Genomic DNA, 25156 nt, shown 5'->3' with positions numbered 1-25156 from the left:
TTCGTTACTGTTTTAGAGCCAGTGCATATACCCATCGATCGTTTCTACGAGCAGGGTTACTTTTGTCTTCGTACAGCGTCATTGAAAAAACATGGCAGTAGACTTTCTGAGTTTTGCTTATGCCTCGACTCTCGCTGCCGGAGGGATACTCGGTTATGTGAAAGCGGGTAATTGAAGGTTTTAGATCACATCCGGGTGTATAATTAGTTATTTTTGGTTTATTTCGATTCAAAATTGTCGGAGACTATGTAATTTTGACGACTTTAATCTGTTACTTAGCTCTGTAGTGGAGTCACGGGACATTCAAGATTGGATAGTAAAATACTGTGGTGAGGCTGAAGTTGTGATGAATTTATTTTGAAGGGTTTCTTTTTTCTTCAGTTTGTGGAATCGTTCTGTTGGCTTTATTATACAGATAAACTGCATGCTTTTCTGCTGACCTACTTTTTTTGTACTAATTTGAAAATTTGTCTTATGACTATACAAGGCAAGTCAACTTGACTATACATGACATGTACTGTGCACAAACAACGCATCGCGCAGTTGGCAGTAGTAGATGTGAAAAGCTTTTTGTGTCATAGTTATCAGTTTTTCTATTGAAACTGGGTTGATTCGACTGTTGATGTGGAAACGACTTGTATTTAAGTGGCCTGATTTGGTCTTAATAATAATAATGAAAATTTATATAGCGCATTTCCAAAGATTTACTCAAAGCGCTTTACAAATCATACATAATCTAAATCATCAACAACCATGCCCTCATATTCGCCTATAACAGGTGCACTCACTTCTACAACATTCACTCATACACAAAGTAACTTACAGATAGACGTTATGCACACTCATAGTCAGGACAGGATCACAGTGAAGTTGTTCTGGGTTCAATTTGACTCTAGATAGAGGTCGATACATGTGCTTACAAGGGGGGCGCGAAGGTGGTCATTTTTTAAAAGTTTCTTATACCGGTATTAGTGAAATTAGCTTACATTACTGGCTAAGGGGGGTGCGCGGACGTACCTTTGTTCGTCAAGGGGGCGTCACAAGGAAAAGGTTGAGAACCGCTGCCTTAGAACTTGTAACAAGTTTCCAAATGTTAGTGTACTTCTTAATAATTATTATTATTTATTGATTTACTCCATCAACAGAGGTGGCTCAAAATGTTTACATGTATGAGCACACACTTATAAGAAGGCATCAGATGCATCTTACATATTCATACACTATCATTCAAATGGTAACTACTTGCCAGTCACTTTATCTGTCTCTCACACCCACACTCTTACGTGACCATAAAAGCATCAGTAATACTCGGAAGCTAAAGCCAAATTAAGAGTCATCATCAAAAAGTAAGTCCTGTTATAGAAAATACTTGCAGTTGCTTCTAGTAAACTAAGATGCTTTTAGCAGATAAAAAAAATGGAACTGTTTCTTCATGAAAAAGTGTTAACATCACAAACACAGAAAAATAAAATTCCTGCTATTGCTGGCAGGGTTTCTTTTTCCCTTAGGCAGGTTGCCTTTTTTTTTTTTTGAAAATCCACCGTTCGTCCAATGCTCACCAAGTTAGATAGGTGATAACATTCATCTACAGGAAGATTAGAGATTATGGTTGATGGACATTGCTTCAGATAATGCTTATTTTCTGTTACCTGTTGCTCAAAATGAAAAATAATGGACAAGAAACAGTAACATCTCTGCTATGCAATTAAAAAAGTATGCATTGTAATTAGAGAGAGCAAAGAGGGGTGGGTGGGAGAGAGATTGGGGAATGGAGCAGTCAGAGAGAGATGGAATGACAGAGTAAAAGTCACTGGCACTACCACGATTTTCATCTTCTTAAAGTTTCATGTATTGCCAACTTTCACCCAGTCAGGGAATGTAAGGTGTTACAGAAGGGACACCAACGGTACAAAAGTTTCACTACTTCATGACGCCATGCATGATAAGTGACTAGAGCTACCGAACGAAAGCAGTAAAATCAAAGCTGAAATATTACCAAATGGGTACCTTGGCTGATTATTTAGTGTTTATAATTCAAAAGTCATTTTGTTGCTGGTATATCTTTTCAATATTTATATCAAAGAAATTTTACATCAGTTTTATCCTGCTGCATGCATAAATCACTTTACTGTTCAATTTCTTGCTTGTCTGCAAAGTAAACATGCTTTTTTAAGCTATGTTCAAGTAAACTGTGAAAACAATGTCAGCTGGACTAAAAATTTCTTTCACAGGTAGCCTTCCATCCCTTATGATGGGTTTGGCTTGTGGTGGACTAATGTGTATTGGTGCTTACCAAACAACAAATGACCCCAAAAATGTTGCATTGTCTTTGGGTAAGCATTTTGGAGGTAAACCATACGTAAAGTTCTTCTGCAGATTGCATGATCTCTGTCAAACTTCATCAGACTACTTTTTTTTTTGGCATGCAAACAAAACAAAATTCTTTAATACCTATTCATGTCTTCCAATTTAAAAGTCCAACAATTTTGAGCAATAAATTCCACATGTGAACTTTCGGGTATCTCGATCTCAAGCGAAGCATGTTCTTCGAAAATGTTGTCTATGCAGCTACCTCTGCAGTCCTAACGGGTGTGATGGGATACAGATTCTTCAATTCTGGCAAGTTCATGCCTGCAGGCCTGGTGGGCACTTTGAGGTATATCAAAGTATTTTTTGCTAACTTTAAAAAAAAATTCTGTGAAAAGACCTTAAGAATGAGTTTCAAGTCATTTATGCATGTTAAGTTTTGTCTTTTGTCTTTACAGTGGTGAAACATCTCAATTAGAGATGAAATACTCCTCTTTTGCCTTCACCAGAAAATGACCAACTTTTTTTCTAAGATAAAGATTTATAAAATCGTCTAAAAGAACATTTTTAAACCACACCTAAACACATTTTTCACACACTTTAATCTTTTGTGCTACCAACTATCCTGCTAACAAGAAAATAAACAATAACAGCCATTCCAAATGTAAGCAATTTGTGTGTCTTATAGTTAAGGGACTTGGAATTTTTCAATTTGGGGTTTAGGACCAATGGTACCATTGAAAAGTGTTAGTTTTGTACACCTTTTGCACATCTTTAAAGTTTGCACATACTGCATTCACATCACAATCTTTGTGTTACAGTTTGCTGATGGTGTTGAGGTTTGGGTACAGATTGAGCCAACAGTAATACTTCTTTGACAGAAAATAAATTGCAGTGTCATCTAACTAGTATGGACGTTTGGTCTTTTTCAATGCTGATATGTCTGAAGCATCTTGGGATCCAAAGGAATAGAAATATAATTTTTATGTAAACATTTATTTTAAGAGATCTTAAAATTTTGCTAATTTTGTCTTGTACAATAGCTCATTAATTTGTATGTCAAAAGAATTTTTAAATTGTATGCAAGATTTTTTCCATGCTGAAATAAAGATACCTGTGATTTTGGTGGTTTTTCTTGTTTTAATAAAACCAGTAAGTGCATAAGCAGATATGGCTGAATATTACTTTTTGTAGACATTTCATGATCAAGAGCAATATATATATTGCATGTCAAACCAACATACACATAAACCATGCACACACACTTGAACACATTTTTTAACACAAGAGCGTGACAAAAAATATACTTTTCTCATGAAACAGAATTGTTATTTCTTTTTCTCACTTCTGGCCTTCTTTTTCTTGATTCTGTTTTTACTGGGTTCCTTGTGTTTGATAAGTTTTTTGGCTTTCTTTGAACAAGAGTCCTGCTCAGATATAGCCTTTCTTTTTTTCACATTCTTGTCATTTTTTGCACTTTTTTTAGGTTTCTGCTCAGATAAGGCAAGATCAAGTGTTTGGTTCTCTTCATCGTGCTCTCTGCCTGAGGTTTTAAACATCTGCTTCTTTGTTTTAACAGCTGTTTTAGATGTTTCTTCAGTGCTTTTGTCACTCTGGTTTTTGGTTGGTCTTGACGTGGCCACACATGTGAGCCGAAACTTGGTCTTATGGGACACCAGCAACTGTGAAGTGACTGCACCCTAAAGAAAACATAAGAACTATCACATGAAAAGTATACATCCAGGCATATTTCTGTGTATAGAAAGTTCAGTATGCTTATAGGTTTTAGTGGACATATTTTTTAGTCAAAGACGGTGCCATTAAGACATGCTCAGCATCTGAACACAGATCATGTTAATGTCATAAATGCAAGCATAAAAGAACATCTTAAAAAAAGTTATGCACACACATTTACAAGCAACTTGAGGAAACTATACCTCTTCAACTTGAATGCTGTAGACATTGATGTAACCATCACTTGACACAGATGTTAGCCACAGGCTCCCACTGTCTGGATGTGTATGAGAGAGACTAATGGATAGTCCCCGAATTCTTTTACAGAAAAAAGGAACATTATCAAATCACCGACCACTACTAAAAGTATAACTGTTAGATATGTAACCATTTTATACAGTACAACTGTCCTGTCTTTAAGGGAATTGCTTTACACTTTGAATTTCTTTCCCTTGTTAAAAAGAAAAATAGTGACTCAGAAAAAATGCAGTTTCTCTGTAAAATTTATATATACAAATGTAACTTCCTTCATGGTTAGGGCAGAATAAAATATCCAAGAAACTGGAGCTGAGGAATTAATAAAAGAAAAATAGTGAACAAAATAAAAGATTAAACGTTGACTCAGAATTGTGGCTATTAACAGCTAATTAAAATACAGTTACCTGTTGGTATCAGTTGTTATCTGGTAAAGCTCTTTCCCATTAACAACATCATAGAAAAAAATAATTCCTCCATCTCCAGCATATGCCAGTATTTCTGCCTGAAAGCCACAATATTTATATCTTATAAAACATAGATTTGAAAACTACCGAACTACCCTAACCATTCCAAATAGATAAAGGTAAGTCAAAGTACAATTAACAGTATTCTTTTCCCAGCACGATGCTTTTTGAGTAAAAGACTGTACTTGATTCACATCATGAATAAATCTAGGTCCTTGGCAATAAAACACATAAAAAGATAAAGGTTGCGACTGTAGCGAAGGAGTGTGGAGTGTTAAAGCTGCCACTTAGTCCAGTTTTTGTGAGTGCAGTGCCTATCTCTCACTTGTTACCTTATCCAAGCATTAGATAAACAATTTTGCATCCCACTAGTCTTTTAATAATACCAAGATTTACAAACTTACAGTAAGAAATGCAAGTGCACAGATCCGACCAGCTGCTTGAATCTTGTGACAAACTTTGCAATCCTGCAATATTTTATTACATTATTTTTATTTTACCAAACAAACAAAATCTTGTAAATGTAGTAAGCATGATATGCTGCTAAAGATGCTTTGACATATTTTCAACAAAATAAGTTTTAAAGGGCATGTCTGGAAGACTATCGTTTACTGATGGCTTAGGACAGTTCCAATATCTTGATGCTGAATGGCCAAACATGCAAAGATTTTCAGCCTAATTCTGGAAACAGAAAGGAGACCACTATCAGCTATAAGTACAGAGTCCAAATGTACTGCATAAGTACAGGTGTACTGCTTGGGGCATGGTGAGTTAGAAGGCTAGAAAGCAAGGAGCAGAGCCTGTAAAGAACCTGAAGTTGAATGTAATCTGTTTATAGCCTGGACAGGAAGCCAGTGGAGAACATTAATAAGAGGTTTTGGATGATCTTGTAATGCTGCAGAGTTTGGATCTGTCAGAATTAGCTGAACACGGGGGAGGAGGGAGGTAATTGACATTTTACACCAAGCAAGCAACTAGGCTATATCATGGCAGGGCAGCCAGCCTTGTAAACAGGCACTGCATGCAGAGGAAGAACAGAGTGACCTAGGTGAGAGATGAACCCAGGACAGCCAGCTCTCAGTGTATTGGTGGGTGTCCAGTCACTTAATCCCCAGAGGTACATTAAATTTACTAGCTTATATGATTTAACATGCATTTGAATTTCAATTAAAACAAGTCTGGGATGTCGTCAGTGACTGTATTGGTGACATGCTAATCATTGCGCCACCCGATTTCCCAGAGAAGAGGGAGCTGCACAAGAGAGGATTGCAGTAGCCATCTTGACAAAACAAAGGCATCATCCAATCAGACGACTTGTAGTATATATGGATATGATAGTAGGTCATTCCTGTGGTGCACAATATGTCACAAGAAAAGAACAAAGGTACTGGCAAATCAAAATCTGAGCCCGTTACATTGGCCTGACAATTAATGTGCATGTATAACATGGTGACCTGTTATTTTCATATACTGATCCAAATCATCTTACGTCGACTTTGTATATACTGATGTTGTTGTTTGAACTGACAGCATAGCAATCTCCACTTGGAGACCACAACACAAGGTCTGCCACTGCAAATGAATTTAAGAAGCGATTCAAAAGGCTTTCATTGATAGTTTGTAGACTTATTTTCTTAGGGAAAAAAAAGAACTATTTAGTATCTTTTTTTATTTTAAAATCAAAGGTTATTTTCGCTTTGCATTCAAGCCCATAAAATTCTAAATTCACTAAACAAGTCATTGTTTAGGTATGTCAGTTTTACTTTTAAAAACTATTAGCACTGTTTATATATATATTTTTTTTTACTTATGCTTCTAACATATATGTATAATTTTAATCTCAAACTTATTCTTTGGCATATTTTTCTTTAAATGGAACATCTTTTCACCTAAGGATTACAAATACCTTTCATAACCATGTTTATGCATTTATGCATTGGGATAGTTACCTTGCTTAATATTGGATGTATAGGCAGGCCTTCCTGTTACAAGATTCCATGTTTTAAGTGTATGGTCTTGTCCAACAGTCAAAGCCATCTTTCCACTTGGGTGGATGGAAACACAGTTGACAGCACCTCTAAATTAAAGAAAACAAATTAGCTAAGGAAATTTATTGCATATTTATACAAATACAAATTACCAAAAGATATCAATTTTAAAGACAATAAAAATTTTCTTTCTACTGACTTGTGTCCTTTGAAAGTGCGCAGTACTTCCCAACCAGCTACTTTCCACACGCAAAGTTTGCCATCTTCACCAGTGCTAAACAGATGAGAGTTCTGGAAAAATTCCAGTCTTGTCAAGGACCCTAAAGAATGATGATAATAATAAGGTTAATAAACCAAAGATCTGTCATCTTCAGAGCAATATCGGATGATGAAGTAGGCTCTTGAAGCTAAGCTCAGTATTGGTGCAGCAGTTTGGTCAGTGGAGTGTTGACTGTTGGCCCCCCTTCCAATTAAAATTATTTTTCTCACCAGTTATATGCATATATTATCACATATTTGATAATGCCCTTGTGAATAATTAAAGTTTTGAATTGATTTTATATTTTGAAAAGGAACTACTTATGTTATGACTGTAAAATTCAACCTACAATTTGAGAATGTAAAAATTGGTAATGGTGCCCATATAGAACATTTATAGTGTTATATGGAGTAATTTTTTGACAGGACAGGACAAGATCTGATTAATACATATTTTGAAATACTGGGCTGTAAGTAAACTGATGCTAAATACACCTGGTTAGTAGCATTCTGTTTTACTTTGGTATACAACTGTAATTTTTAAAAAAAACTCAAACCTTCGTGTTCCTCAAGTGTCCCATGCTCTTTGCGTGTTCGCAAATTGTAAATATGTATACTCTCATCTGTACAACCAGAAACAAGAATCTTATTGTCTGAAATTGCCACACATTTGATGCATCCTTTGTGTGAATGGTCCGTGAAAGTCTGTAGCAGACTGTAGCTCTGCAACATTATTGACAGTGACATGAATGACAAGTGACTCTGCTTATTTCAACTCTCTTCGACTATACATTTATTTATCTCTCTTTTTGGTAACATACTATCACAAAAATGATTCCTTGCTTACATGGCAAATCAAAAATGTCGGTACGAATTACTATTGAAAAATTAACTTTGTATATCGTTACAACAGTGACAATCAATATTTTTGGATGGTATGCTTACCCCTCTTCTTCTACAAGAGTGTAGCCAAACAACAATTCTTCATATGTGCCTGTAACTATTTCCATTTTCGTTGTGCCCCACGTGCGGTGTTGTTGTTACTCGACAGTATTCGGACCGCGCCATATGAGGATTCAGACAATTAGCAAACCAATTATTTTACAAAAAACCACTACGTTTTAGTGAATACAAATGCCAAGAAATAAAAAATATTCATTAAATATTGCTGGATTATAAGTGTAAGATAGATATGAATAGTATAAAACTACAAATTTAAACCTCTCAAACTTTTAATACGTAAAAGATCTGAGTTTTCTCCCTTCAGAAAGTGCTGTCGCTTCGCGACTATTACACTAAGTTCTGTGTGAAAAGTAATTAAAAAATAATAAAACTGGCCATTACTGATGAATTATCGATATTATGACGGCAGCAACTGGACTTGATTCACGTTGCGACATGTATCTCAGTCCTTCTTTGTGGATGGGCAATGTAAGTTATTGAAATTTTTCTTTGTATCTCTCTGATTTTTGGCTTCTTTTTTCACCGAATGACCAATTAATAATCTCACCACTCAGTTATTTGCTGTTGGTCACATTATTTAATTTGTTTTGTCGTAAAAGCGTTTTTTTTAAACAAGATCAGCAGAATGAATCTTCTTTATACCTCAGATAATCGCGCTTATCAAAGCGATCTTCGGGAAGTTTGTTTCTCTCTTTTTTTAGATTTATATATATTACTCTTGTTTTAGTTATCGCTGTTTTGTCAGCCTCATTCTTTTATAAAATAGTACTTGATCTGTAGTCCTTGTTTTCTTGGTTTTGTAAAATTACATCTATATAATGACGAATATTAATGTTACAATTATTAATGTTCACACATTATCATCTGTTGACTGAATATGGGTATGGATATTGGTTGTCCATAGCTGGATGAGGATATGAATGAGCAGTTTATCAAACAAGCATTCCAGCACTATGGCGAAAACGTTGTAAGCGTCAAGATTATGAAAAGCAAAAATCCAGGGTAAGTCACACTTAATCTAGGTGATTACATAAGGATCTAGCTAATTTGTAATTTGTTAGTGTGCAGACTATAGGCACAGTGCAATTTTGTGGACCAGTACATCCTTTTAAAAGTTGATAAAAATACACTGTGAAAGAGATGTTAGGAGCAAAATATCTGTACAATCTGATGGTTAAATTAATAAGGAGGATTTGACAGTGACCTGAAGACAACTTGACATGTGCCATGACCAGACTGCCATCCTGAGACAGCTCCACAACAAATCTGCTGACCACATAATCCTAACCATGCATTATTAAACCACTTAACTAAGCAACACAAACTAGTGTTTTTAATAAGAATTTGTAACTTTGTTGGACTGCATTTTTAAAAAGTAAATGCAGTTGATAGGGACATTGTTGGGTGTGAAGCTAATTTCAGAAGAATCTAGACCGGATAATTCTATCACATCAGATTGATCTGTTCCTCTTATTTAAAAAAACACACACACACACAGATTTTTTATGAACACTTATTTACAAGTAGATAAATCCCTATTAAAATGTACTGAGGCGATGTTCTAAGATTGTTGATGCACACAATTTTTCTCTCTGTTCTTACTGTGGTCAAGCTGATTGTAAGCAGTGTCTAAGTTGCCTTTTGGCAACAGTTGATTTATTTTTGGTTTGGTCAGTTTGTTTTTGGTAATGGTTGAGTTGTCTTTATGTTGTGAATGAATCATCTTGGTTGATGTAGTCAACAATCAAGATGACTGGCTTCTTCTCTCTCAAGACAATAACTTGAGGAAATTGATTAAGAATTGTGCTTATAAGGCTTAAAGCAATAATCATAATAGTTGTGTGCAACTGTATAAGCACATTCTAAAAATGTATATAGCTCATTTTTATGCATGAATATCATAAACCTAATGGCTTGCATATCGGTGCTTTAAAATAATTTATTCTCCGAGTTACTAACAATTATGTATTTTCACTTCTTAAATTATTATTATTAATGCAAATACTATCTTGACAGCCAGACACCATATTGCTTTGTGGGTTTTGAAGATGTTGATCAAGCAAGACATGCACTTCATAGACTTAGCGGCAAAACTATACCAAACACACATCCGGTAAGTTCAAGTCTTTGTACTTTGTTTTTATGTATATGCAAAGGAACAGCTCTCTCTCTATATATAAGATCATTAATTTACAGATTTTTCTTAAAGAATAAAGCTATTGAAGGAGAATAAGGAAAATATATATATATATTGAAAACATTTTTAAGCTTCCAGCTCAAATGGATCTGCATATTTTTTTCAACATTTATTTCACAATACAATCCTTAACATCATTTCTGTTTATCTGCAGATGTCAGTGGTAGTAATAGAGATTTAAACAAAATCCTGTCATGAAGCACTAAGCACTTTAAGTATACACACCATCTACTGGTCTCTCTCTCTGTACATACATATAATTTTATAGAACATTTTCAACATAGAATAAAATGTGGACTGAAAACTATTCCATTATAGTGATTATTACAGGTAGGGCTAAGTATTCAGAGTAGATGAGCTTTGTATTTAATTTTATGAGACATAATTTTATTGGTTGCTTTGCTGAAAACACATCAGATCACCGATAGGTCTGAATGAGGCATTTGCCTGAATGAAAATGATAGACGCCATTTTATAAAATTACTAATGTGGCATTAACTTTAAAAATGGCCATAAAATAATGAGGCACTTTTTTATTTTGTAATTTTAGCTTCCATCATGTTAGTCACACACAGAAGCAGATTTTATTTTGGAAAAGATGACAATAAAAATTTAAAAAATTACATTTATTAATTTTGTAATAACATTTTTATTTTTACAGCCAAAACTTTTTAAACTTCACCCAGCAAGTTTTGGCAAAGAGCAGCAGCTTTTGTGAGTAGTTGTTTATGAGTATACATTGCACACAAACAAATGTCATGTATTTAATATTCTGATCATTTTATTCATCAAACACAAAGATGAGTTGGTATTTTAAAAATAACATGATAAGAATGCCATTGGCTACCTTGTATTCTTATAAATCAGTTTTAATTTACCATGTTTGTCACCAGTATTTACAATTTTTCCTTTATATTTTACTTTATTTTAATAGTTTTTAAAAGCAGAATTACAGGTGTGTATAGATTAAAGGAATGGTGAATGTCGTGCAACTGACTATTGTTCATTAAAAGCATATGATAAATATTTTCCAGGCCAGAATTTTCTTTGCACATTGGAGACCTCACACCAGAAGTAGATGACTATATCCTATACACTGCTTTTGCCAAGAACTACAGATCTGTAAGAGGAGCAAAAGGTAAGAAGTTTTTCTGTAAATTGTTCAAACTATGTTTTTGTTTCTAGGACTGCCAAAAAACAAAACAAAAAAATTACTAGATTGATGATAATTAGTAAACTAAAGCTTCGGAACATGTTTTGCAATTTTTTTTCTGTTTAATTTCAGTTGTCCTTGATAGCACTGGCAAGAGCAAAGGTTTTGGTTTTGTAAGATTTTCTGAAGAAAGTGACCAGCAAAAAGCCCTGGTTGAAATGCAGCACATGGCTGGCATTGGTCGCCGTCCAATCAAAGTTGGATTGGCTGCGCCAAAACGGTAAGGGGGAAGGGAGGCAGGTAGGGGGTAAATGCTTTCTGTGCTTTCCTTGATGACTGTATTTGTCTGAGGTTCAAGCATGCTTTTATTTATATACCTGTACCTTTTCTGGATCAAATGAAAAGGCTAGATAAGACTTGTAAATGAATATACTGTATGTGATGTTTTTAAAATAGTGAAGAAAAGCATTTTGTAATGATGATTAGTAAAGTTCCAGAGTTCTTAGTTTCACCAGAAAATGAACATTAGCATCAGTGCTCTCTTAATTTATCTCAATTTATAATTTTGTGCAGATATGGATCCCATGGATCTCAGACATATGACAATTCAAATTCCTCATACACTGCAAGTGGGCATGGTGGTGCTTACATGTATGCCCCTTATTCTCACTACAGTGGGTATTACAACTGGGGTAATTACTACCACTATGGTCAGCATTACCAGAATGCACATCCACCAGCTCCTCTTGATTATTCGGTAGGCTTTTGTACAAGTATAATATTTAAACAATGATCTTTTTGTCAGCTCCTTTCTTACAATTATTAATAAAGGTGTACCTTTATGGATCGAAATTCATGTATGTTTACAAATTTGCAACAGTTAAATTTGATGGGGTTTTTTCTGACTACTCCTCCCTTTTTCTGAGTTAATAACTGTTTACAATGTCTGCAATGTGTGTTCACGTGCATGCATGTGCCCAACTTCTGAAGTCCTTTGAAAAGTCCAATTACAATTTTAGTCTGTGTCAGCTAAGTGTTTATGTTATTTTGTTGTAACATATAAATGGTGGGAAGTGTGTGTGTGATTTCTTGCATGAGCTAAGAATCCCCTTACTGTGTTTTTTTATAACAGGAAATTCTTTCTCTAGTGCTTATTTATTGATTGAGTAGCCTTTCATATTATTTCCACTACATTCTCTGGAGTTGTAGAAGGCATAATTTCAATTTTTATTTGAATTAGCAGCAGCAAAAAAAAAAAAAAACAAACAAACCCACAAATAGGCATACATTTATTTTTATTTTGACTCATTTTAGCCAGAACAGCCAGCTGCTGCTCATGATGAGGATATGGAAGTACTAGAAGGTAGGAACTTTTATTCTTAAAGTAGATATGCACATATTTCACAACAATTAATTAATAACAACAGCATTAGTATATTTCATATTAAAGCATCAATATTTCTGTCATGTTTAGATCCATGCCTGGAAGTGAATGTAGCCAAAGAAAACAGAGAGTTCATTGAATCCAGTGAGGTAAGTGGCACTTGCATTTTATTCTTAATTCAGTTTTGGAAATCTGCTTTTAAGATAACTTTTAAAAATGTGTGTGAGTAAATCGAAGAGAGCATGCATATGAAGTAAAATTATCCCCCGTAAATATACTTTTTGAAAGTAATGTGGTGTCCCTAAGCATAAAGACTTCTTTGTAAATAAAAGATGAGAGATCTTGCTTTCTCTGAAAAGTATTCATTTATTACTGTTCGGAAAGGTTTTTTTTATAAAACTAAAGGTGAATTTAAATAATTATGGCTTCTATGTTGCAGTCTTTCTTTGAGGCATTAGACCGATCCAGGTGGTATGGCGTGGACAACGTGATGACAGAAATTCTCGGAGTTTAGAAAATATTTCAACTGAATAAAGATTTTTGTCTCTGAAATTATTTTGCTTTCCTTTTGCTTTTGAATTTACGCTGCTGATGAATGGAATATGTAACCTTTTCTAAGCAAAGTAAAAAAAAAACAAAACAAAAAGCTTGTTTAAAAAAGGGGGAACCTATGATAGAAAACTGAGCCTTTGTGTCATAAATATTTCTTAGCAAAATAAGAAATAAAATGCCCAGATGAAACCTTATGATAGCAATGCCAAAATTGTTGTGCGTAACACTTTGTGTTTCTGCACACAATTTCACAATGGTCTGAGTTGCATGGTTGATCGTATTTCTTTTTCTAAGTATCCACATCATTTTACCGGATCCCATATATGCACAATACTATTGTTACTAAGTTCGCTCTCTTCAATCATGTACCAATGATTCATCAACATTTTCATTATTCATAAGCAGGGACTAGGGACTGAAAGTAGTTAACAATGCTTGAGAGGTGTGTGCCTTACAGGTCTTATAGCTACAAGATTCAAATCATCGCATGATAGTGGCGACTTTTGACTGTTATCACAGGCATGCGAGAGAGAGAGAGCACAGACATTAAATAAAATAATGTTATTTGTCTCTGGAGAGAGCGAGCGTAGTCGCCACACGTGTAAGGGGAGATAAGTCAGGAGGCGTGGATTTGGCGGGACTTTAGAAAGTCGTCGTTGTTGCTGTCGTCGTCGTCGTACACACGAGTGAAGATGGATTTTGATCGTCGCAGAACAGCGACACTGCGAACAAAGCGAATACAACAGAAGGTGAATGGCATTGACACGAACATTTTTGAACATTGTGTGCAACTCTACACCTTGCCGCCAACAAGTACAATTTCTCTGGAAGAATTTGAGGAGCTGGCAGTAGAACGTCTGAAAGGTAATCTGTGACCTGTAGTCGCACTAATAATGTTAGCATAAAGGCATTTATCATCGGCTTAATTGAATGCTTTATTACCGAACTGCCATTTAGAGAAAACAGCGAGTTTTTAGATAAAAACTGTCTACTGTAGCGCGTTTCTAGACGCTGAGATAAACTGATAAGCTTCAAATTTAAATCGGACCACCATACTTCAGTTTTTGTATAATTTTAAATTAAAACATTCATCGAGAGCGATCAGAATGATATACATATGACAGTAATCCCTGTAATGAATGAAACAAAAGGTTGGAAATAGCAGGCAAAGTTTACTTTATTCTTCAAGTGCACTTTGTCCACACCCCTTTCGACATGTTAACAACCACTTATATATGTCTTGTGTGTGTCAGTATTGAGGGCAGTTGAAACAGTTGGAGTGCGATGTTCTCGAGGTTCGCAGGATTACAAAACTCTTCTGGAGAAAGAAATAAAAAACAGCAAGTTGAAGAGGTCTATTTTGAAGTAAGCAGGTTTTTCTGTCTTTGTAGGTCATATGAGTGGTCAAAACAAATGTTTTTTGCTTCTTAATATTTATATAAACATAGCAGAAAATATCACATAGCCACGATATTCCGTTACTTCGAATGTAGAAACATTTATTGTTATAATAATAATAATAATACTAAATTCCTGTAGAAAAAAATGAACATCCAAGACATTAATTCATTTCATCATTGTGAAGCAGACATTTAATAAAGATTTCTTTAAAGAAAATTAATCAAAATTTTATTTTGAAAAAAATCAAGACTATTATACATACAAAGAAAAAATACAGGTTTTAAGCGAAGTATATTGTGCTGGAAGTCCTAGCATTGTAGGATTCTGTGTTTATAACACATAAATCTTTCAAACAGACAAATCTGAATGACGATGTACTGTAATTTAATAAGCTGAAGGATTTACTTTTTCTAGTGCCAATAAATGTTTGTGTCCTATGCTTTGAAACAGAAATCTGTACTAGATGAAGATGAAAAACAACTTCTCAGATGGCGTGACAATGTCTCTCATTTCATTCTTCGTCTAGCCTATTGCAGATCGTAAGTTAACTTTTGTTTATATCCTAATCCTTCTCAAGATTGTCAAGGTTGTCATTAAAAAAAAATGTTATCCTGTAAAGGCAAAATGAAAATATGGATAGTTTCTCATTATACTCAATGTATTAAATAATATTTGTGTTGTAAATGAGTCATAGAGAACGATTATTACTTTCTTGTGCCTCTGATCTCTTTTAATTTAATAATTGTGCAGAGAGGAACTCAGACGATGGTTCATACAACAAGAAATCGATTTATTTCGCTTTCGTTTTCAACAAGAATCCGCAGAAAGTCGAGCAAGGTTCCTGGAGATAAATAACCTTGGCTACAAACCTGTAAGTTGAAAGGTCAAGCTAAATGCATGCAATTAAAACAGTATTTTTAATCCAATGAAGGGTTTATTTTTTTCTTATATATATATACAACTTCCTTCAAACTACTTACCATTAAATTTTCTTAATAATACTGATGCAAATTGTGCATATACAATTTCTGCTAAACAGTTAATTTTTCTTATAAGAATGTCAAAAAGAAGTTATATTAATTACAGACTGTTTCTTAGGTTTGTGTCATTTTTAAATTGGATATTGCTAGCTATTTATTTTATTGTGTAATGTGAACATTAACCGTTTGATGTTTTTATCATGCTAACAGATTGATACAGAAGAGCAGAAAGAAGTTCTTGTAAACTTGCAAGATTCTGAGGGCAAAGAAGCTTTAGCCATAGAGAATGTTCAGCACTACAAGGTAGCACATAATGGAAATATAATAGAGGAAATGTTTTAAATGGTTTAGTAGCTTTATAATCATCTTTTTTGAATGTAATTTATTCTTGGTATTTAGATATAAGGTTCTGCTTTATTTGTATTGTTTTTACTCTCTTTCATCATATAACATAGCTCTGAGTGTTCTAGTACAGTTGATCATGGTTTATTGTAGTTTCCTTCTGTCTTACTGTGTAATTATGGTGGGGCCACTTAATTAGTCATTAAAACATATTTTGCTGTTACACATTCAGGCATCATTTGTGTTGAAAATGTGCTATTTATGATTATATCTAAAGCAGAAACTTTATGCTTGTTGTATATAAGGGGGATGACTCACTTTAAGTAAGATTTTTTTTCTGGTAATCATTTTTCAGGTCCCTTTTACTGAAGCTCTAGACCTAGTCAGAAGTCGTAGAGTTTATGTGCACCATGGCTTTGCATATGTACCACAAGACGATTTGGTTTCCATTCTTCTGACGTTGTTTCGAATGCAACTTTCACACAGTCTAGCAGTAAGTGAGACAACTCAGTTGCCCATCCTTCATCACATCTTCCTTTTCTACCACTCAAATGGAGCAATACAGCTACCTATACCTATAATATTTTAGCATTTTCCTTGACTGTTTATACATAATTGTTTGAGCTGTGTATGTATTATAAAGATCAAAAGTTGTTTCTGAGCACAGGCTTATGACTTTTTGTCCAGGTAACCTACAGAGCTTTGCCTCACCTGGAAGAAGATGGGAGGTTATTACCAATGTTGTCAGTCTCAGTCGTCGTTACATTGGGCAGGACTACGCAAGCAAGAAACCAGTTGGCGAAATCACAGCTGACATGATTGATTTGGTGAGAAAGATTGATCGAGGCTTGGGTGATTGTTTTGTGCGTACAAGTAAGAAATTGAATGACATGACTATAAAGTTACCTTCTTTATTTATTTGATGTATTTTTTATAACCTGTCTCTTTAACATTGCAAAGATTCATTTGATTTTATAATGTAAAAGGGTAAGGTTTTGCATTGACAATAGCACCAATAACTAATTATAAATTGATTAATAATGTATTGATTAATAATTTATTAATATTTCAGTAATAAATTATTATTGATTAATTAATAATTTATAACTGTGTGGGGAATATTAGGTTAATTGGGGGCTTAAATATCATCTCTGGTCTGCATAATTTCGGCATAAATCTGGTCACTCATTACAGGGTTGGATTTGCTTGTTATGATATATATAGCCTTACCTACTGACGAGTTTAAGGAGCAAAAAGCTAGCTGTTAATTTATGTTTATCTGATTTCTCAAAGGCATGCTAGAACTGATCACATTAAAGATAATACCAAAACAAACATTTTGCTTAATCCTCTTTTCTCAGCTGTCCAAGACTTCATTCCCACTTTGCATGCAGCAATTACATTCAGCTTTTCGTTCAAACCACCACTTGCGACATGGTGGCCGCATGCAGTATGGACTTTTCTTGAAGGGCATTGGCTTGTCATTGGAAGAGGCCATACGGTTCTGGAAATCAGAGTTCACCAAAATCATGGATGGAGACAAGGTTAGGAAACAGTCACTTAACTGCAGTCTGACAATGACGCTGACCAACTCTATTAATTCTAGTGGGGAGTTATACTCAGGAAGTGTGCTCATATGCAAAAATAAAAAAACAAGTGCTAGTTAAAAGTTGAGGACATGATAAAGATAAAGTTGTTTATTAGGGAAAACTTAAAAAAAAACCCATGCAATCTTACATATAGATCATTAAGACACGTCTACATCATCATCACACACACATATATAAACAACTGACAGTTTATCTCTGAGTAACTGGACTGCTGAGGGAGCAAATGAAATGTCTCATATTAGTGCTGGCTATTAGTGACTAACTTTCTAAGTATGAATTAAGCCATCCAGACTGATTTGCTGGAGAAGTATGAATATCGATTATATAAAACAAAATCATTTATGTCAACAGCATTGAATCAAGATGAAATTTGTCACTGGGAATGCTGCTTTGCATTGGATTTTTCTCAAACATTTTTGTCCTAGTTTGACAAGCAGTATTCATATAGCATCCGCCACTACTATGGTAAAGAGGGAAGAAAGGCAGATTACACACCATACAGTTGCATCAAGATCATTACGACCAATACCCCAGGAGTTGGTGACTTTCATGGTCAGCATTCATGAGTTTTTAAATTTTTTTTTAAACATCTATGAAAAAAGAATATGTAGTAAAGAGAAGAAGAAAAATAATTTTACTTTTGTGTTGTTACCCATAGATTTTACAAGAAGCCTGTATGACCTTAGAGTTTTACAGTTCTAAGATAAAGGTAAAGCTGGTCCGTAACCCTTCCGTACTTGGAGAATATGATGTTAGAGGTCACTTTTATTTTAGGGCCAGGTTTTTGTGAGGTTGATTCCTATCTCTAAACATTCTAAACATTCATAACATTCTAAAGGTCCAAGGAAACCCTAATATACTACTACATTTCCAGAATGGCTACACAAGACAACATTGTGATGTTTTCTTGGGAAAGTCATCTCTGATACTGTTCTTAATTAATTTTTATGGATAAGGGGAGGAATTTTTCCACCATTATTATTATTATTAAAAACAAAGATAAATAGGTGTTTGAATGTGTCCACCAAACAAGGAAGAGAAGTGTCTAGTCTCTCAAGAATGAATGAGCCCTAAAGGATTGTTGAGTTCTGCTTGCTGTTATGCAGATGTGATCATTGAGCAGTTTATGTTTACTACAGGTAACAACATTCTTGATGATCTTATCGCTAGTCTAAATAAATTTTAATGTTATTTTTTTTTCCTTATTAGGTTGCCCATTCAAGCATTCAGATCCTGATGTTCTTCGGCAAAAGCTTGCTGGTCAAGGGTTAAAGCAGGAAGGTGTTGATCAGGTATGTACCATATGTGGTCCACTAAAGACAAGGACTATATAAATATATAAATGCATAAACAAAAGTGTATTCTACATGAAATCAACAGACTAAACAAGACACTGACATAGACAGCATCCAACTCTCGCATCTTCATTCTAAATAATTCCAAATATGATGTGTGTTTTATCTTAGGTGATGCAGTTTGTGAAGGGGGGCCATTATCAGGTGGCCTGTGCCCGAGTGTTTGAGCTGATTCATGGGTCACTGTCTGGAGGACTTATAGATGTGGAGGTCAGCTTTCAGCATCCAAACCAATATTTTGAAGAAAGCTACAAACGACTTCACAAAGGTACAGACATATTTTTATTATGGAGGTAGATAGGATTTTTTTTTCAGTATGACAAGATTTTAATTTATTATGTTATATTTTTTTCTTCTTTTCCCTTGTTTTTATTGCCCCCGAGGGCCTGGCCTTAACCCTAACCATAACCCTCCCACTTTGGGTGGGAAGTATAAGGAACGAACCAAGTTCTTTATATCATGGCGCCAAAAAAAAAAAACAAAAACCGAACCTAGGAAAATGGTAAGCGAGTATCTCAGGCAATGTTCGAGCAGATCAGGCTGCCAAGGCTGCATGTCATTCTCCCATTAAACACAAACAAACAACAATCCTTGTTTTTATTATTTCAGATAAAATCAACAGTAATACTCCACAAGCACCACGCGCTGTTCAGATTGTGCCACCACCTTCTAAAGACAGGCAGTCTGACACTGTTACAAATCTCAAATCAAATTCCCAAGATGTCACAGCACCAGCTGCTTCAACAGCCAGTGATCCACATGAAGAGGATGATTTTGATGAGCTAGATGAGACTGTTTTGCTAGATGAGGCAGAATGAACTGTCTGTAAAGAAGATGAATAAATGGGTCCTGTGGTTGTTGTTTTTTTTTTTCTTTGAAATATTTAATCATTGTGTATTTATTTTAACTGAATTTCTTTTCAATGTGTGCACAAAGCACACTAGAAGAGGGTGATTTATTTTGTTAATGGAAGATTGGATTGTCAGTTATAATAACTTGCAGATATGATATCTTTGCTAAATGAGGTGCTTATGTTCAGATACAACCATTTTTGCAAGTTGATAACCTAACAAATATTTTAAAAATTGAATATAAATTGTCATTACTTCCTTGCCGTTCTATTTTCCCGTCTAGTGTGTAAATCCTTAAGAAAATCAAGTACAAAATTATATTTGTAGAGTTTACATTGTTTAAATGTGATTAAGGGAGAGAATACAAGAGTGCTTATATAATTAAGCAACAGTGACTTCCCTTTGTCAGTTGATTTGTCCTGGTGAGTAGTGCGGCTGTACTCTGTGGTCATGGCACTGCAACCAGAGTTTTGAAGGAGACAAGTAGGATTCAGTGGTTTTATTGGATCAATTAAACCTTGTATCTGTGTAATTGTACTTCTTTATCATGAGAAATTTGACTGTGTGAGCCAAGAGGGTATACTTAATAATGACAAAATTTGTGTCGAGTATTTTGCCTTTACGCAAGAAAATAGGTTTGAGAAACTATGCAATAAATTGGGTGTCATGCCAACCATACATGTGGCATGGCTTGTGATCAGGATTGATCTGAACACTGAACAAATCCCATTAGAACTTTTCGTAATGTATAATTTATAATTATTTGCAACGAGGTACTTTTATGTTGGCTTCATATTATGCTTTAATCAGTTACAGTTTAGTCACTGGATGTTTTCTAATAAATCATATCTAAGATTTGTTCAAGAAATAAGGATATAACTATGATTAAAAGCAAAACCATACATTGAAGGCTGAGAGTTGAGCTTATAAACAAGAGATAAGAAAAGGCAACGACACAAAGAACGTAAACAGTTATACATGCCTTTAGAAGGCTCTAATTTAACAAAAAGGACACTTTAAAAAATTCAATTAGCACTTTATTGCAGCTTGCCTTAATTGAAGATACAGCACCATGTCAGACAAACATGACATGAAAAGCATCACATTTTTAGGCTGTACTTTACAGTTAAACCCACAGTAACTTGATTGTAAGCTTCAGCATTCACACAGGTAAAAGACTTCACATCAGACTTTGAAGAACACTTTTGGAATGAAATAATCATGAACATTTTGCAAGGAACATGGAAGTAAATCCATCATTTTAAGATTTAGATTTAGAAGACTTTTTCCAAGTAAAATATTTCTCAATAGCAACGAAAACTGGTGGTTGCTGAGAATAATAATATAAGTAGAAATGTGACCACATAGAAAAAAATTGCTTGTAAAATGGGAGAGGGGTGCTCACCACAGTTTGCTTTACACAAAAGCATGGTGCATGACCAGCTAATACAAAAAAAAAACTAGTAGATATTTTTCTTGGTTCAGTGAACTGCCATTTTTAATGGTTGATTTAAAAAAAGTATTGTCAATCTGCATTTTTATTTTCTAGAGAGCCGTCTTGTTTCCATATATACGCAAGTCATTTCTGAGTTGCAGGAAACAGTCTGGTTCTACACTGTAATGCTACCGACCCATCGCGTTTTTCAAACAAACTGCACCACTGTCCAGGAGAAAAAAATTAAGTCAGATGTTCTTACGATTTCAAAATGTTGACTGGTGTGACATTCAAAGCAGGTCATGCAGTATAAAATGAAAAGCCACAGCCTAGACGGCAAATATCAGAACAAATGACAAGAAAAAATCACAATTTTAACGTAGCTGTGCATCTAACCACCCCGCCGATCCCTGTTCAGCCTGGTGAGTCGCGGCTGATACGGGTTGCGGAAAAAGTGCAATATTTTGGCGTTTAGTAAATATATATAGTTATTTAAATTGATCGAAAACTTTCTACGAACACATTATTTCCACCAATCAAACTGGTGTTTTAAAAAACTTATAGACGCGTGCTCTTCCACTTGTTTGACGAAAAATTTTCTTATCGAAAGTTCAAAACAAGTGAATGAAAACGTCCAGCTGGCACGCATGATGGACGAACAACGCAGACACCTCAAAAATTGAAAATATAGGTGTCTACTGATTACACATATATCGTGTGTGTATTTATATATCACACGCATATTGTGAATATCTAATATCGACTAACATTATAATAACTATATTTTGTGTATCTTGTACATAAACACTTTTTTTTTAAATGTATGAATGGACAGTTCAATGGAAATACTTTTTTTTTTCTCTCGCCCACCCAATGTGCACTTCACGACATCAGGTAGTTAAGGTCGCTTGTCAGATTGTGGCACATTGGAATAACAATGTCCGTGCCCATTCCATTCTGCCGGCTTTATAAATAACAAATAGTTTTCACTGTTCATCTGCCGTTAGTATAAATAACTAGCGTTAACTTCTTAATGACTGAACTTTTTCATTCATTCGAATACATAAATGAGAAACCAGACCTTTTATCTCCAAAACAATAGGCATGCTGACACAAACAATAAGTTAATCGGGTTCACACATACCCTGAAGACCACGAATAGAACAGTGGGTTACAAACCAACAGCTTACAGTTCCGACTGATACAATTCTCAATATTAATTATGAACATGCGTTGTGTACACTGTGTTAGAAAAAAAACCGTTCTGGTTTTTAAACGGGTAGCATGTTAACATCAGTAAATGGATGTTGTTACCCGTCATCGGGTGTACGCAGCTGTCGGAAAGACTCTGGGCCAAGAGCACAGTTCATCACCGCAAGTCCATTCTCCGCTTCATTAGACAAGGCGCAGCTGCAAGGGTTCGAAACCCTGGTGGGGAACAGCGGTCAGGTGCTTTCTGTTCTGAGTTGCCGTCTGCTGTCTCGGGTAGCTGATCTAAAACGAATCTGCGACAAGTGTCAGTCGCTTGCAAAGTGGAGGACACCCAAGATTTCTGTTCAACGTCTGCCGACACCAAGACGTCGAAAGAGTGATCGCTCTTCAGTCACGGGTTTGTCGTTCTTGGTGACGCCCAGCCTCCGCAAGATGGACCTGGCAGGGGAGGACGATGACGCGGCTTTGTCATCCTCCTTCGCTTCCACCCGGGGTCGGATGAGGCGAACGGACACCAGCTGCGCTCCGGCGCCCACCTGGTCCGCCCACTGCACGTGCTTTTCCCTGCGTGTGCACGGCATGGACATGCGTCTGGATGCGGCGTCTGTGTTGCTGCTGCGGTCGCCGGTTTGGGCGCAGAACGCTGCCTTTGACGACGACGACGAGGAGGAAGAAGAGGAGGACGACAGCGACGAGTGGTGAGAAGAAAACGAAGCTGACTTCTTCACAACCTTTACTGACCTTTGTTCTCGTGATTTCTCGCAGAGGGCGCTGGCTGCTGACTTTAGTTCTTTTGGCTTGGTGCAACCATTGCTACTGTTGTTCTTGTTTTTGCTGCTGTTGCTGCTGCTGCTGGGTGGGATGGTTTCAGGGTCAAGGTCGTCCTTCGCGGAGTCCAGCTGCTGCATGACGCGCAAAAACGTCTCCGACGCTTCGGGGATGATGTTGCGAGGGGTGGTGTTGGTATTGGTGGGGTAGCGACTGATGTTGCTGCCGACCTGATACATCAAGTCTTCGCCGTCGTCGTCGTCACAGTCGAACATGCCGTGGAAAGGAGGCACGTCGCAGTACGACTGGTGTATTGCGGCAGCTGCAGCTGCAGCTGATGCGCTGTCACTCTTGCCGCACGTCTCGCACGTGGGAGCCATTACTGCTGCAGGAGCGACACAACTAGGATGCTTTGCGAGAATATAAACAAGAAAGTGAACGTTCAGGTCCGTTCAGCTGCAAAAAAATCGGCAATAGAAATTTCTGGAAAACTTGCCGTAAACGTCTTCCGTATTTTTGGAGGAGTGGTGATGGCGATGGAGAATCGACAGGCAGTTGGTCGTATATCCTGGAAGGCAAACTGAGTTTTGAAGTCACCGCGCCTGCTGTTCGATACAGTGTGCAGCTTGTGTGGAAGTGTCTGAGATTGATTGCGGACCGTTGTGCGCACTGGCTCTTTATACACCAGCGACGGCAGCGACCGCGCCGCAGGGCCGGGTGCCGACACCACTACGTCATCGCCCTAGTTTCGCGCCCACGTGACTCCGAACGCTCGACGCCCTGCCGTTGTTTTTCAGATTCACATTGTGCTCGAGAGAACTTTAACGACCGTTTGGGAGGGACAGAGGGGATAGTCGTGATCGTTTTGATGACGCTGGATGTGACGGTGAGTGTTTGATGCTTGCGGTGATGTCCCAGGAGGATGGAGAGAAAGATGTGAGTGTGTTGCTGATGGTGCGTCGGGTGTTGCTCAATCGGGTACGGAGACAGAATATCGGTCGGAGGAGAATCTGGTCAGTGGTAACAGTTTCTGATCAGGGCGTGGAGGTAAATTCCTGGGGAGAAAATATCCCGAGCATCCACCGATTGTAGATGCAATCTACTTTTTTTTCTCTCTTTTAACCAGTATAGCCTTACTCCCGGTTTTCTCTGCATTCAGAGAAATTTGCATATACTGACATACATGTTCACCATCAGACATGCGAGCACGCATGCACACAAGCAAAAATATACACATAATAATAAGTAAAAATACACGCGCGCGCGTGCACGCACAATGCACGTATATAAAAACATGTTGTAAGGTGTCTGTTCTGTATCAAACATCACAATTTACATACGATAACATTTTAGTGAACTTTCGCCGATGTCAAAATGATCAATGGCAAAACTACTTCAAAAAATGAAATTAGAAAGTTGATCTGAAGACCAAGAGAATAAAATGTAACCGTATTCTACAAGCTTTGGTCTTCTTTTCTGAAAAAAATCTATTCCATTATTTCTTTTTCTTATTATTTTTAATTATAAAGTTACTGTTCTCTCCACAAAAGCAACGGTTTAAAGAGTGAAAAAAACAAACAAACAACAAAACAAACATCGACCTTCAAGTTGTTAAAACCAATCTACCCAACCTTTTGTGTTTCTTCACATCGCATTATCTATCTACAAGATGGCGGTATCGTCGAGGATTATTTGTCATTCACCCGGGGTAGTTTTTGGGGAATCAACAGAGCACTTGCCTGGCCAGCTGCCAAGGCGCGTGTTTGACTGCGAGCTGTAGTCCGGGTGGTTGTTAATTCAGGGTAGCTATCATTGATTGTCGTCTGCTGACAGATGTTCGCCGGCGAGGCCGGTCTTTTGCTTTTCCGGAAAGTTCCACAAGACTTCAGTCACGTCCGTTATGCAGCAACAGACGGTGAACATGACATGTAGGAACACACCAGA

At 36.2% G+C, this 25156-nt stretch overlaps 5 protein-coding genes across 5 annotated transcripts; 3 read left to right on the top strand and 2 right to left on the bottom strand.

Moving 5' to 3' along the window:
* The first annotated feature begins 16 nt into the window (after positions 1 to 16).
* On the top strand, positions 17 to 3428 carry LOC112574195 (transmembrane protein 14C-like). Its single transcript, XM_025255082.1, has 4 exons — positions 17 to 167; positions 2232 to 2333; positions 2569 to 2656; positions 3129 to 3428. The coding sequence occupies exons 1-4, from the start codon at positions 92 to 94 to the stop codon at positions 3172 to 3174; spliced, it is 312 nt and encodes a 103-aa protein (XP_025110867.1). The 5' UTR covers positions 17 to 91; the 3' UTR covers positions 3175 to 3428.
* Positions 3429 to 3581: 153 nt separating this feature from the next.
* LOC112574193 (p21-activated protein kinase-interacting protein 1-like) lies at positions 3582 to 8069 on the bottom strand. The gene is made up of 9 exons (XM_025255080.1): positions 7955 to 8069; positions 7567 to 7733; positions 6951 to 7071; positions 6713 to 6840; positions 6253 to 6335; positions 5168 to 5230; positions 4704 to 4801; positions 4245 to 4359; positions 3582 to 4007 (listed from the first exon to the last, which is right to left on the bottom strand). Exons 1-9 carry the CDS (start codon positions 8017 to 8019, stop codon positions 3636 to 3638), a joined length of 1212 nt encoding a protein of 403 aa, XP_025110865.1. The 5' UTR covers positions 8020 to 8069; the 3' UTR covers positions 3582 to 3635.
* A 50-nt stretch (positions 8070 to 8119) lies between these two features.
* Positions 8120 to 13258, top strand: LOC112574194 (tRNA selenocysteine 1-associated protein 1-like). Its single transcript, XM_025255081.1, has 10 exons — positions 8120 to 8440; positions 8877 to 8974; positions 9989 to 10085; positions 10831 to 10883; positions 11204 to 11307; positions 11455 to 11602; positions 11896 to 12079; positions 12637 to 12685; positions 12797 to 12855; positions 13146 to 13258. The coding sequence occupies exons 1-10, from the start codon at positions 8372 to 8374 to the stop codon at positions 13218 to 13220; spliced, it is 936 nt and encodes a 311-aa protein (XP_025110866.1). The 5' UTR covers positions 8120 to 8371; the 3' UTR covers positions 13221 to 13258.
* Positions 13259 to 13980: 722 nt separating this feature from the next.
* Positions 13981 to 20475, top strand: LOC112574488 (DNA primase large subunit-like). Its single transcript, XM_025255605.1, is given in 13 exon segments — positions 13981 to 14122; positions 14512 to 14623; positions 15110 to 15198; positions 15410 to 15530; positions 15850 to 15942; positions 16337 to 16474; positions 16669 to 16726; positions 16729 to 16808; positions 17343 to 17525; positions 18017 to 18143; positions 18801 to 18883; positions 19058 to 19214; positions 19556 to 20475. Coding segments are annotated over 12 exon segments (1419 nt in total). The 5' UTR covers positions 13981 to 14122; positions 14512 to 14542; the 3' UTR covers positions 19765 to 20475.
* A 341-nt stretch (positions 20476 to 20816) lies between these two features.
* On the bottom strand, positions 20817 to 23875 carry LOC112574447 (cell wall integrity and stress response component 1-like). Its single transcript, XM_025255527.1, has one exon. The coding sequence runs from the start codon at positions 23590 to 23592 to the stop codon at positions 22789 to 22791; it is 804 nt and encodes a 267-aa protein (XP_025111312.1). The 5' UTR covers positions 23593 to 23875; the 3' UTR covers positions 20817 to 22788.
* Positions 23876 to 25156: the final 1281 nt, after the last annotated feature.

The sequence above is a fragment of the Pomacea canaliculata genome, linkage group LG10, assembly GCF_003073045.1.
Source record: "Pomacea canaliculata isolate SZHN2017 linkage group LG10, ASM307304v1, whole genome shotgun sequence".
NCBI classification, from domain to species: domain Eukaryota; kingdom Metazoa; phylum Mollusca; class Gastropoda; order Architaenioglossa; family Ampullariidae; genus Pomacea; species Pomacea canaliculata.
This window is presented reverse-complemented; position numbering and strand designations above follow the sequence as displayed.